General features: G+C 42.8%; 1 protein-coding gene across 5 annotated transcripts in view; it reads right to left on the bottom strand.

The window, feature by feature from the left end:
• LOC137651222 (uncharacterized) overlaps positions 1-14485 on the bottom strand; it is a 171221-nt gene that overhangs the window by 122147 nt on the left and 34589 nt on the right. For all 5 annotated transcript variants that reach the window (XM_068384418.1, XM_068384419.1, XM_068384417.1 and 2 more), the window contains exon 5: positions 2185-2253. In XM_068384418.1, the coding sequence (XP_068240519.1) occupies positions 2185-2253 (69 nt within the window). The remainder of the gene's footprint in view (positions 1-2184; positions 2254-14485) is intronic.

Below are 14485 nucleotides of genomic sequence, written 5' to 3'. Positions count from 1 at the left end.
TCGTAAATAAACGTTAGTTGCATGTGTCTCTAAGTTATGTTCTGATTTCCTTGTCTGCTTGTGGATATATTTACAGCTTTATGTTGTTATTATGCTACAACATGCATAAAGTGTATAGAGACAATAAATAAATTGGCCAAGTGTAAAAAATACCCAGAAAAATGTACAGATAAGAATACATTATGTTAATCAGTCTTATTCATGTGTGAATTTGGTATATGCAGCCTATACAGTATACTGTATGTGTGTGCAGTATGGGGAGCAAAAAATCTTTTATTTGTGGTAGGTGCTCACCACTGGTGAATAAATAGCCCTGAAATATGATGATTATATCTTATGATCCCCAGCAATGAGGATAATTACTCTAAAAGCTTATACTTATGAATACTAAAGCGTACTCAAGCAATCTCTACAATAAGACTTTGAAGCACGATTTTTCAAAATTTGAAATTTTTAGGGATAAATTTATTCTAGTTTTTAAAATTGATAGATTTTTGTCATTCAAAGATCCTACATCCTGTACATTCACTTTTGGCGAGAATCTAAAACTTGCATATGAAATATAATAATAATTAAAAGTAATATACTGTATATATACACAGATTAAATAATAATACAAATAGTTTTAAATGCTAAGAGAATTTTTCCCATGTACAGGTTTGCGAATAAATTTTTTAATTGAAAAAAAAAATTGGTTGAAAAACAAAAAAGTAGAGTATATAGAGTTTGCAGTAATCTCAAAATAACATTGTTTTAATGGGACCGAGTAATGTTCCTAATCCCTTCTGATAATCATAGAAAATTAAAAAGAAGATTAATTACACCAAGATACACCACTTGATAAGACTAGCTTCTCATGTACTGTCTAAACCTCTAAATCTCACATAGATAATTTCTTCTAACTGAAACCAAAATGTCAACCATCTATCCAACTAAAATTTGTAACTGAACAAAGAATGATTGGAGACCAGAATCACTTAACAGAGCTCCTTTATCTAGCCAGGAACAAACCCAATGAAATGGTAGGAGTCTTCCTAAATCCAGATAAAAAACTGAAAAAAGTAGAAAGAAAAACTTCCCCTATCAGGAGATGAGAATGACCATCATAGATCTATAGGCCTCCTAGTTCCATTGGCATTATGCAAAGGACCTTCTAGAGCAAAATCCTTATGTCCTCCTAACATTAAGAAATTAATCCATTGGGAAGTGGAAATTCAAGACTAGTAACTACTGTCTTATAAGCCTAACCTTCTCCGTGTATGCTTTCTTTTACGCTTTGAACTTTAAGCTGACCATGAAATATACTTCAAGAAGAGAACCACGAGCCCTACACACTCTTCAGAGAGGGAATTGACTCTACCCATGAGGAACTTCATGCAGTTTTTCTAGCCCCACAAACTTAGGGCCCCAGATTGGGATGTGACGAGCCTTTGAGATGAGCATCTAACAGAAACCTAACACTCAAGACTCTATCTGCTAGCATTAGTTTTGACAAAGCGAGCTGAGCTTCATGGCATCTCATGTGTCATAAGGAGGAAGGTCTTCATTACTTTAGTTCCAAAGTTTGTGGCCAAGATCCAAAACAGCTGTTCATGAAATCAGGTTTGAGTCCTCCTCAATCTCTTCTCTTCAGGAGACAACGAGAGAATCAGGATGACCAGATTATACTTTTTGTAGTATCTCCACCTCTAGCTATAATGCTTTCTGCCTTTTGCCCTTGATGTGTTCCTAATTCCTTCTTCAACTTCACCTTGCTCTACCTTTTGTCAGTTATTCAAAGAATACCTTTGGGCAAATCATAAGAATCTATGTGTTAAACTAATCTATACAGATAGTATAGCTCATCCAAAAGCTTTATTTTCATCAGAGAAAAAAACAAAATACGTATAATGGTATCTAAATAACATTCATCTACTTACAAAACTCAAACACAACTATAACAAAAATAATAATATAACACATCCAAAACTTCATTCTTAAAAAAGCGTGAAACTGGAAAATACCGGTCGATAAAATAGTATCTAAGTAACATTCATCTATTGCACTTACAAAAATCAAAAACACTACCTCTTTGAAAAAACTGTCCTCTTTGAAAAAACTGGAAACTGTCCTCTTTGAAAAAACTGTCATCTTTTGGAGCAGATTCAAAATAAAATTTTTCCAAATTAATATGAAATTACTTACTTTCATGTGGGACTTTCCACTGTCATGTGAGTGAAATGGATCATAAGATGCCAGGGTCGTATTGCATACCTGAAAAATAAATTCACAATTTGTCAAAAACTGTACAAGTTTTCAAAAGAATATTTTGTTTTGATAACACTAATCATTACCTTTCCAGGACCGATTATTTTGGTACTTGAATGAGGGCCTAATAGCTTCAAAAATTAATTCTGCTGTACCATAGATAACCCTTAAGGAATGGGTTTGCAAAAACCTTTTATTGGTTTATGACATACCATTTAAAGCATAACAGCTTTATTCTTAGATTAACTTTTTTATACATACTAATTACTTGTAATTGTCTATCTCAACGTAACAAGACTGTCTTGGTACTACAATATCTTAGATATAAAAGGAGAAGACATCAGTTATTACTGAGCAGGTATGGTATGATTTTCAAGCCCTAAGCAGTGAATACAGTTATTATTTGTGTCATGAGATCCATGAGCTGGGAGAAAAAATGTGGTTGTTGAAAAGGAACCCTCATTAGAATAATTTTGTTTTAAAAAATGACTTGTTTCACAACAAATCCATTAATGATGATTAGATATTATTGCAATTCAGGTGGGAAAATATTAGCAACCTAAAACCTTAGATTGGGTGACTGCGACCAGTTCGATAAAGTTAAAATCAGGTTTCGATTAATATAGGCATCTTGTGACCTTTGGACATACATAAAATCAACTCTAGAAGTTGCAGAGTAGTACGTCTTTTGCTTCACACTCGACAAGGTTGAGAACCAGAACACTAATATATGGTAGTTCAGGGAACAAGTATTATAAGGGGGTTAAAAACTACTATCCGGTAAATGATATACAACATTAAAATACTGCTATAAATTGAGAAATCCTGTTGTAAAAAGTTTTAAAGAAGAAAAAAAGACAATGCAATTACTGTACTATGAATCTAACTCCCTGCACATTGGATTCCTGAAATACAAGCTTAAAATATTTAGCATGGAACTCCCACATGGCTACTATGACATCTACATATGTTAACATCCAAACCGAGTAAAAAGCAGAGAAATTGAATGAGAGAACTTTGATCCTATGGCGAATAATCTATGTTGACTTTAAAATGTGACCTACTCAGCTTTTATCAGTACAAAATAAAGAACTTAATCATTAAATTTCAGTTTTTAATGTTTCCTATGAAAAAATGAATTCCCATAATAAAGTTAGTTATTTCTATACTCATTGACATTCATCTTGCTGGCTTCTATGATTTTCTTTCCTTGTAATAACCTTGTCCCTCTATTGTATTACTAAGATTATATGAAGGTGTATTTGTGTTTGATTTATCGGAATCCATACTTGGGTTAATCTATCTTTGATTGTCTTCTTACCATTGTGGGCTATGATGCTATAAAATGATAGAAATGGCTTTTTTCGTGATTGTTACTGATTTCAATGCTCACTACAGGTAGTGGTTTAATTCTGTTTCCCTTACTGATCGACATGGTTTAAGAATTATGGACTTTGCCTCTGAATAAGGCTATAAGGAATCATAGGTGAAGCCATTAACAGGTCTGGTAACTGCTTGGATCTAGTATAGACTAACTCCCCTGGTGTTATAAAAAGTAAGGTTGGTTCTCCAGTTGAGACTTCTAATCATGCCTTCATTTTGTTAATAACATTAAGACTGAGAAGCCTGTCTCTGATGTGTTATACTCATGTAAGATATATATAAAATCCAAAGCAGATGGGAATGGCATTTTGAGTGATCTTTTGCATTTCAATTGGTCACAATTGTACAAAAGTGTTGAGCCTGTCACCTGTTGTTCTCTTGAATGAGAATCTGGTCAACATAATTGATAGGCGAATCCCTTCTCGTGTGTTAACACGTTGACTGCGATGTGCTCCACATATGGTTCACAGGGGACTCTGAATGAGCGATGTGTACCCTATGTGGTACACATGCTAAGAATTATATATTTTTTCAAGTATCCAAATTTTATCAAAATGGGCTTTTTTTTACCAAAATATTATTGTAATATATTGGAAATTAATTAAAATTAACTAAAACATTAACTAAACACTTAATTTATTACTGAAAATAATCTTCACATGCTGGCAAAAGGGGCATATTTTTTTTTTCTAATTCTTTCTTTCTTTCAGTAAAAGAATAGAAAACATTATCATTAGATCAATAAAAATGCTATCCTTTTAACCCTAGATTACATTTATATAAATTCAATAGAAAAATAAATCAGTTTGGTAAACATTTTACTTCTGAAAAAAATAGTGTCCTTTTCTTGATGAAAAAATATCCATGTATGATGAAGGATATCTTAGTATTTAGAGTACAAGTATAAAATTAATATTTTTTTCTGTTTTGCTACTACATAAGAAAAACCAATAAAATACACAAATTTATATTCTTCAAACTGAATGTTTCAAGTTGAAACAACTGAGACAAAGGAAAGGTTTACCCTCACAATTCTCACATTATGTGTTTACTCTTCGTGCTTTCTTTTGAGCTACAGAACTTCCTTTATTTTGTGACAGTATCTCATAACAGGAACGACAAAGCCTTCTTGTCTTGGCTTTGGGGCCAGTAGCTTCAGTCAGGGATTTTTTTCTGTATGCATATGTATGCTTTTGTGTGTATAGTGTGTATATATATAATATAAAGGAATAAGTAGAAATGACAGAGAAAGTAATACTTACATACATACACATATATACATACAGTACATACATACATACACACACACACACACACACACACACACACACACACATATATATATATATATATATATATATATATATATATATATATATATATATATATATATATATATATATATATGCATATACATACATACATACATACAGTAAATATATATACATACATATGGTACTAAAAGGAAGGCAAGAATTCAAATATTCTCTGGGATGTTAATTTTTCATCATATTGGGACAATGGGTAATTTGTATATCAGTCTGTATATGCAAGTGTATGTGTATGTATATATATATATATATATATATATATATATATATATATATATATATATATATATATATATATATATATATATATATATATATATATATATATATAAACTACCCATTTTGTGTGTATGTGCCATTCCTTTTTCTGTTACTTCCTTTATCTTATTTTCTAATTTTATATTATAATATATTCTCTTATACAGACATAAGGAAGAGTTCTTTTCCACATTATATTCCTCTCTCGCATAAGTGTGAATATATGTATGTATGTATGTATGTATATACATGGAGAGACGGGTACAAAAAGATGGGCTACCATATACAGATGGACAGATATATATGAATAACTGAAGATGACCTAATTTACTTGTATGTAAATACTTTTCTCTATGCAAAATACAAATTTATATTGCCAAAAATACAGCCTGTCTATATGTTTCCTAATGTGTGTGTCTGTAACCTGTATGTACATCTTATATGTATTATATTCAAGTGTATGTTTATATACCCCTCTGATGGTCCAGCACTTTGCTGCAGTAGAGGGGCTTGAGTGTCCCAATGATGGGCTGGGCAATGGCGGTGGGGTAGTTTATCCACCCTGGCAGGCTCAACCATACCGCTAAGGCCAGTTCTGAGAGACCAGACCAAGACTGGACCCCTATAGGCCTTCTCCTTTATTTTAAGATAGGCAAAGGCTAGGAGAAGGAAAACTCCAAAATCAAACCAAACAAGACCCCAACGGCGGAGCTTCCCAGCGCCGGCGGAAGAGGGCATTGCCTGTCGGGCAGGCAACAAGGCGGGCCTTGACATAACAAGAACCCGGCAGCCCGATGCAACCAACATCGGAGAAGCCGCCTGTCTCATATGTCTTGAGCCGCGGTGAAAATGATGTGGGCCAAGTGTGTGTGCGAGGCTGTTGCAAAGCCACGACCACCCAAAACAATATACCTAGCTACTGGCATTCTGTCGTTTCCTCCACCCTTCTTCATCTCTTTCTCACCATCATCATCATCATCACCACCAGCAAGTCCTGAGGCGACAGCACCGTGGGTGAAGGGGGCAGGCCTGGATAGCTTGAAGCCCTTAGCCCATGACTGCACTCAGGCGGCGAGTCTAAGATTCAGTCGCTCTCTGGTGACGGAGCCGTGACACCAGAGTTCGGCAGCTGGACCCGTGACTGGGCTGGCCTATTGAGGACACCGCAGCCCGCCCCACATGGGGAGGCCCCTAGAAAAGGTGGGGTAAACATCGGACACGGCAAACCCGTCTGGTCAGCTCACCGCGGCTGGCGGACATCCCACTAATGCGGTCGAAATAACATCCGCACCCTCCAAGATGTGACGAACACCAACCGCCCGGAACGACGTACAGCCCTCGTCTGCAAGGAGCTAGCCCGCTTCAATGTTGATGTGGCGGCTCTTAGCGAGACCAGACTACCCGAAGAGGGCAACATCAGGGAAGCTGGAACAGGCTACACCATCTTCTGGAAAGGCAAGGCCCTAGAGGAGCCTTGCATCCACGGTGTCGGCTTCGCCATCCGTTCCCAGCTAGTGCAGCAGCACAACCTCGCTCCCAAGGCCATCAGCCTGATGACTGTCTGCATCCCCATCTCGCGGGACAGACATCTCACCCTGATCTCTGTCTACGCCCCGACTATGACCTCAACCGATGATAACAAAGCTGCCTTCTACACCCAGCTCGACCGCACCATCCAGGCAGTGCCCGCCAATGACAAGCTCGTTGTGCTTGGCGACTTTAATGCCCGAGTAGGCAAAGACCATCGCCTGTGGGAGGGAATCATCGGCCGCCATGGCATTGGAAATTGCAACGCCAATGGCCAACTCCTACTGGGTCTGTGTGTAGAACACCAACTTGTGGTAACCAACACCATCTTCCAGTTACCAAAGCGACAAAAGACCACATGGAGACACCCACGGTCTAAACACTGGCACACCCTGGACTACGTCCTGACCAGAGCCAGAGACCGAGGAGACGTCCGCATCACTCGATCCATGCCCGGAGCGGACGACTGCTGGACGGACCACAGACTCCTCATCTCCCGACTCTCTGTGACGACCCTACAACCACCCAGATGGGCACCTGACAGCGTACCACACCAACGCTTTGATTGTAGTAAGCTCCGCAACCCACAGGTGGCACAGAACTACAAGGAGGCCTGCGAACACTACCTCGCAGACCCTGTGGGTCAGGCCACTGTCGAGCACCACTGGACCACCCTCAGAAACGCCATGGCCCGTGCCGCTGAGGAAACACTAGGCTACACCACCAAGAAACGGCAGGATTGGTTTGATGAGAATGATGCTACCATCTCTCTTCTCATTGAAACCAAACGACAAGCACGCCTGACTTTGGAAAACCAACCAACAGCAGCTAACAAATGTGCTCACAAGGTGGCTGAAGCTGGTTGCCAAAGAGGTATCCATGAAGCCCAGAACACCTGGTGGCAAAGAAAAGCTGCAGAAATACAGAGTTTCGCTGACCAACGTGACCTGCGCAGCTTCTATGCAGCAACAAAAGAAATATTCGGTCCCACACGGTCATCAGTGGGCAGCCTGAAGGACGCAGATGGGGCCACGACCATCACCGACAGCGAGGGCATCCTGGCCAGGTGGAGGTCTCACTTTGAGAACCTCCTCAATGACCAAGCAAACACCCCAGACGATCTCCTGCGAATGACCCCGCAGCATCCCGTCCGTCACTGGATGGCACTACCACCCTCCATCCATGACTTCAACAAGGCCCTGCAGCGCATGAAGCCCGGCAACCCCCAGGGCCAGACAACATCCCGTTGGAGCTCCTCACTCACGGTGGCCCCGGCTTGAGGAACCGTTTGATGCTCCTTATACTGAAAATATGGGAGACCAAGACCCCCCCAGTGACTTCCGCGATGCAAACATTATTACCATCTTCAAGAAGAGAGACAGGGAGAACTGTAACAACTACCGGGGAATATCACTACTAAGCATCGCGAGTAAGATTTTCGCTCGGATTCTCCTTGACCGCCTCCTTATTCTCGCATAAGACGTCCTGCCAGAGTCCCAGTGCGGCTTTCGACCTTCCCGCGGGACCATAGACATGATCTTCTGTGTGCGACAACTACAAGAGAAGAGCCTCAAACAACAACAGCCCATAATGTTCATCTTCTGGGATTTGAAAAAGGCCTTCGACAAAGTACCTCGACCTGCCATGTGGGCTGTCCTCAAAAGATATGGCTGCCCACCCGATTTTGTCAAGCTGGTGCGTGCCCTCCATGACGGAATGGTTGGGAGAGTCTGCCACCAGAACTCTCTTTCAGACCCATTCCCCATCAATGGCGGCCTGAAGCAGGGCTGTGTTCTGGCCCCGACGTGTTTCTCGCTATACACCGCAGCAATGCTCAACGAGATTCCCCCAGACACACCCTCAGTCGACCTACGTTTCCGCATGGATGGAGGCGCTTTCAACCTCGCTAGACTCCGCGCCAGAACCAAGACCACCTTGTGTGCAGTGCGAGAACTGCAGTATGCTGACGACAATGCCACCCCAGGTCAGACGGCAGAGGACCTGCAGTCGTTAGCTGATGCATACAATCTGCCTACGAACGTTTTGGGATGCAAGTCAACTCAGACAAAACCAAGACCCTCGTCCAACATCCACCAGGACTGATGCTCCCAAACTTCAATACCACAGTGAATGACCAACCGTTAGAACAGGTGGACCAGTTCTCCTACCTAGGGAGCATCCTAACATCAGCTCCCACACGCAAAAAGGACGTGGAGAACAGGATCAGGGCAGCCCACTCCGCCTTTGGCCGACTCAACTGCCGCGTATTTAACAACCACGCACTGACAATGACCACCAAAATAATGGTGTTCAGGGCAGTAGTCCTCTCCACGCTCCTGTATGCATGTGAAACATGGACGCTATATAGAAACGATATTAAAATCCTAGAACGCTTCCAACAAATGAAACTGAGGCAGATCTTTAAAATCCCCTGGGAGAGCCACACCACCAACATTGAAGTCTTAGAACGTGCCTCGCTGACCAGCGTGGAGGCCACCATCATCCACCACCGCCTCCGCTGGATAGGACATGTGCATAGGATGGATCCATCTAGGCTCCCAAAGAAAATATTCTACGGAGAACTGACCCAGGGCACCAGACCACGAGGAGCCCCGAAAATGCGCTATAAAGATCAACTAAAGCGCACCCTGGCTCTAACTGACATCGATCCTTCCTCATGGGAAGAAACAGCCAGGGACAGGAAAACCTGGAGGAGTACAGTACACCATGGCACCGTGGACTTCGAGGAGAGGAGGAGACAAAATGAGGAGGCTAGGAGGAGAAGAAGGAGAGAGCGATTAGAACAGCCCCGCCCACCACCTACCCTCCCTTGTGAACACTGTCCGCGTCTCTTCCACCACAGACTAGGAATTAACAGCCACATCAGGCATAAGCACCCACCCCACAGATAGGAAGCTGATGGCTAACGACAGAACCCAATACTCGGACACGAGTGGGCGCCGACGATGTTTATATATATTTCTATATACACACGTGTGTACTAAAAATTTTATGAGCACATATGAAAACATACAAAGGTGTTATATATATGTGTGTGTGTTTGTGTGTGCATGTTCATACATGTGCGTAGTAACACTTGCAATCATTCAGGGCGATGTGTGCCTTTTAGAGTCACACTGAGTATGAGCCACGTCTGGTACATGTTGCATACGGTAATTCCCTAGATCAGTCTTAGCGATATGCACCATAACTGAACATCCAAAGTGTGACCATATTCGGCACACAACGCCAGTAGAACTATCTCTAATCGTTTTGGGTGACATGAACCATATATGACCACATATATTATGTCCATATTAGGTACACAACGCCTGTAATGAAGACTTTTATTATGTCAGGCGAAGTGTACCACATAAAGTCACGCTTTCTACACTGGCTGAGCACTGGGCTTACCTCACGGATACACCATAACAATTCTCACGTCAATAGCTAGCTGGTTACTGATTTTAATTGGTGTTAAAGAGAACGCCCATTGGGCCGTTTCACAAGATTGCCAATCGCAGTCAACGTGTTAAAATACAGAGTGAAAGACAAACCATGGTTTAATGATAACTGAAGATGCCCTTATTTGGAGAAGAAGGAGGCCTATCATCTTTGAAAGGGTAATAGATCAGATTTGACTTAGAATTACTATACTCTGCTAAGAACTGTTGCTCAGAGAGTTTATGAGTTTATGCTTCTACTGAAAAGGAATACAATTTGACAATAAAAGAAACCCTTTCTGGTACAATCCAGGAACATGAATGGTGGGCTACCCTTAAATCTGTATTCTTCAGTGTGTTGATGTAACAGTTCCTCCTTTACTCAAACTAGGTGCCTCTGTCACTCAGTGTCAAAAGGTAAAGGAAACTCTTTTCGTTGATGTGTTTGACAGTAAGCAGAGTAATGAGTAACGCGATCTTCCTCATTCCCGTTTCTCTGAGGCTAAACTAACTAGTTTATCTTATCATTCCTGTGAACTGAAAACAATCTAGATAGACCTTGACACTTATAGAGGTATAGATCCAATTGATATTTTTCCTAAGTTTTTTATAAAAATGTTATTTTCATTAGTAAAATAAATTTTTGAATATACTTACCCGATGATCATGTAGCTGTCAACTCCGTTGCCCGACAGAAATCTAAGGTCGGGATACGCCAGCGATCGCTATACAGGTGGGGGTGTACACAACAGCGCCATCTGTGAGTAGGTACTCAAGTACTTCTTGTCAACAAGAACTCAATTTTCTCCTCGGTCCACTGGTTCTCTATGGGGAGGAAGGGAGGGTCCTTAAATTCATGATCATCGGGTAAGTATATTCAAAAATTTATTTTACTAATGAAAATAACATTTTTCAATATTAATCTTACCCGATGATCATGTAGCTGATTCACACCCAGGGTGGTGGGTGGAGACCAGCATACATGTTAACATAAGAAGCTAAGTATCCCGTATTTCATTTTAGCAGTTATTCAAAATAACAAACATAAAATAAATAAGTACCTGGTAAGGAAGTCGACTTGAACTATTACTCTGCCTTTTTTAAGTACGTCTTCCTTACTGAGCCTAGCGGTCCTCTTAGGATGCTGAACGACTCCTAGGTGCTGAAGTATGAAGGGCTGCAACCCATACTAAAGGACCTCATCACAACCTCTAATCTAGGCGCTTCTCAAGAAAGAATTTGACCACCCGCCAAATCAACCAGGATGCGGAAGGCTTCTTAGCCTTCCGTACAACCCAATAAAACAACAATAAAAAGTATTCAAGAGAAAGATTAAAAAGGTTATGGGATTATGGGAATGTAGTGGCTGAGCCCTCACCTACTACTGCACTCGCTGCTACGAATGGTCCCAGGGTGTAGCAGTTCTCGTAAAGAGACTGGACATCTTTGAGATAGAATGATGCGAACACTGACTTGCTTCTCCAATAGGTTGCATCCATAACACTCTGCAGAGAACGGTTCTGTTTGAAGGCCACTGAAGTAGCGACAGCTCTAACTTCATGTGTCCTTACCTTCAGCAAAGCAAGGTCTTCTTCCTTCAGATGAGAATGTGCCTCTCTAATCAGAACCCTGATGTAGTAAGAAACTGCGTTCTTAGACATCGGTAGAGTAGGCTTCTTGATAGAACACCATAAAGCTTCTGATTGTCCTCGTAATGGCTTTGACCGTCTTAAATAGTACTTAAGAGCTCTTACTGGGCAAAGTACTCTCTCTAGTTCGTTCCCCACCAAGTTGGACAGGCTTGGGATCTCGAACGACTTGGGCCAAGGACGGGAAGGAAGCTCGTTTTTAGCCAAAAAACCGAGCTGCAAGGAACATGTAGCCGTTTCAGATGTAAAACCTATGTTCCTGCTGAAGGCGTGGATCTCACTGACTCTTTTAGCTGTTGCTAAGCAAACGAGGAAAAGAGTCTTTAATGTGAGATCCTTAAAAGAGGCTGATTGAAGCGGTTCTAATCTTCATGACATTAGGAACCTTAAAACCACGTCTAGGTTCCAGCCTGGTGTGGACAACCGACGTTCCTTTGAGGTCTCAAAAGACCTAAGGAGGTCCTGTAGATCTTTGTTGGTGGAAAGATCCAAGCCTCTGTGGCGGAAGACCGCTGCCAACATACTCCTGTAACCCTTGATCGTAGGAGCTGATAGGGATCTTACATTCCTTAGATGTAACAGGAAGTCAGCTATCTGTGTTACAGAGGTACTGGTTGAGGAAACTGCATTCGCCTTGCACCAGCTTCGGAAGACTTCCCATTTAGACTGATAGACTCTGAGAGTGGATGTCCTCCTTGCTCTGGCAATCGCCCTGGCTGCCTCCTTCGAAAAGCCTCTAGCTCTTGAGAGTCTTTCGATAGTCTGAAGGCAGTCAGACGAAGAGCGTGGAGGCTTGGGTGTACCTTCTTTACGTGAGGTTGACGCAGAAGATCCACTCTTAGAGGAAGAGTCCTGGGAACGTCCACTAGCCATTGCAGTACCTCGGTGAACCATTCTCTCGCGGGCCAGAGGGGAGCAACCAACGTCAACCGTGTCCCTTCGTGAGAGGCGAACTTCTGAAGTACCCTGTTGACAATCTTGAACGGAGGGAACGCATACAGGTCTAGATGGGACCAATCCAGCAGAAAGACATCCACGTGAACTGCTGCTGGGTCTGGAATCGGAGAACAATACATCGGGAGCCTCTTGGTCATCGAGGTAGCGAATAGATCTATGGTGGGCTGACCCCACAGGGCCCATAGTCTGCTGCAAACATTCTTGTGAAGGGTCCACTCTGTGGGGATGACCTGACCCTTCCGGCTGAGGCGATCTGCCATGATATTCATGTCGCCCTGAATGAACCTCGTTACCAGCGAAAGCTTTCGATCTTTTGACCAAATGAGGAGGTCCCTTGCGATCTCGAACAACTTCCTCGAATGAGTCCCTCCTTGCTTGGAGATGTAAGCCAAGGCTGTGGTTTTGTCGGAGTTCACCTCCACCACCTTGTTTAGCTGGAGGGACTTGAAGTTTATCAAGGCCAGATGAACTGCCAACAACTCCTTGCAATTGATGTGAGGTGTCCTTTGCTCCTGATTCCACGTGCCCGAGCATTCCTGTCCGTCCAGTGTCGCACCCCAGCCCGTGTCCGATGCGTCCGAGAAGAGACGGTGGTCGGGGGTCTGAACAGCCAATGGTAGACCTTCCTTGAGAAGAATGCTGTTCTTCCACCACGTCAGTGTAGACCTCATCTCTTCGGAAACAGGCACTGAGACCGCCTCTAGCGTCATGTCCTTTCTCCAGTGAGCAGCTAGATGGTACTGAAGGGGGCGGAGGTGGAGTCTCCCTAACTCGATGAACTGGGCCAGCGATGAAAGTGTCCCTGTCAGGGTCATCCACTGCCTGACTGAACATCGGTTCCTTCTCAGCATGCTCTGGATGCATTCTAGGGCTTGATTGATCCTTGGGGCCGACGGAAAAGCCCGAAAAGCTCGACTCTGAATCTCCATACCTAGATAGACAATGGTCTGGGATGGGACGAGCTGGGACTTCTCTATATTGACCAGGAGGCCCAATTCCTTGGTCAGATCCATAGTCCATCTGAGATTCTCCAGACAGCGACGACTTGACGGAGCTCTTAAAAGCCAGTCGTCCAAATAGAGGGAGGCTCTGATGTCTGCCAAGTGAAGGAATTTGGCAATATTCCTCATCAGTCTGGTAAACACAAGAGGTGCCGTGCTTAGGCCAAAGCACAGGGCTTGGAACTGGTACACAACCTTTCCAAAGACGAACCTTAGGAAAGGTTGGGAGTCTGGATGGATGGGGACGTGAAAGTACGCGTCTTTCAGGTCTAACGAGACCATCCAGTCCTCCTTCCTGACCGCTGCTAGGACCGACTTCGTCGTCTCCATCGTGAACGTCTGCTTGGTGACAAAAGCATTGAGAGCACTGACGTCCAGCACCGGTCTCCAACCTCCTGTCTTCTTCGCTACCAGGAAGAGTCGGTTGTAGAAGCCCGGGGATTGATGGTCCCGGACTATGACTACCGCTCCCTTTTGTAGCAAGAGCGACACCTCTTGTTGCAACGCTAGCCTCTTGTCCTTCTCCTTGTAGTTGGGAGAGAGGTTGATGGGAGATGTAGCTAGAGGGGGATTGCGGCAGAATGGAATTCTGTACCCCTCCTTTAGCCACTTCACAGACTGAGCGTCTGCACCTCTGCTCTCCCAAGCTTGCCAGAAGGTCTTGAGTCTGGCTCCCACTGCTGTCTGGA

The sequence above is a fragment of the Palaemon carinicauda genome, chromosome 12 (genome assembly GCF_036898095.1).
Source record: "Palaemon carinicauda isolate YSFRI2023 chromosome 12, ASM3689809v2, whole genome shotgun sequence".
Classification (NCBI taxonomy): domain Eukaryota; kingdom Metazoa; phylum Arthropoda; class Malacostraca; order Decapoda; family Palaemonidae; genus Palaemon; species Palaemon carinicauda.
The sequence above is the reverse complement of the archived record's forward strand: the minus strand, read 5'-3'. Positions and strand labels throughout refer to the sequence as shown.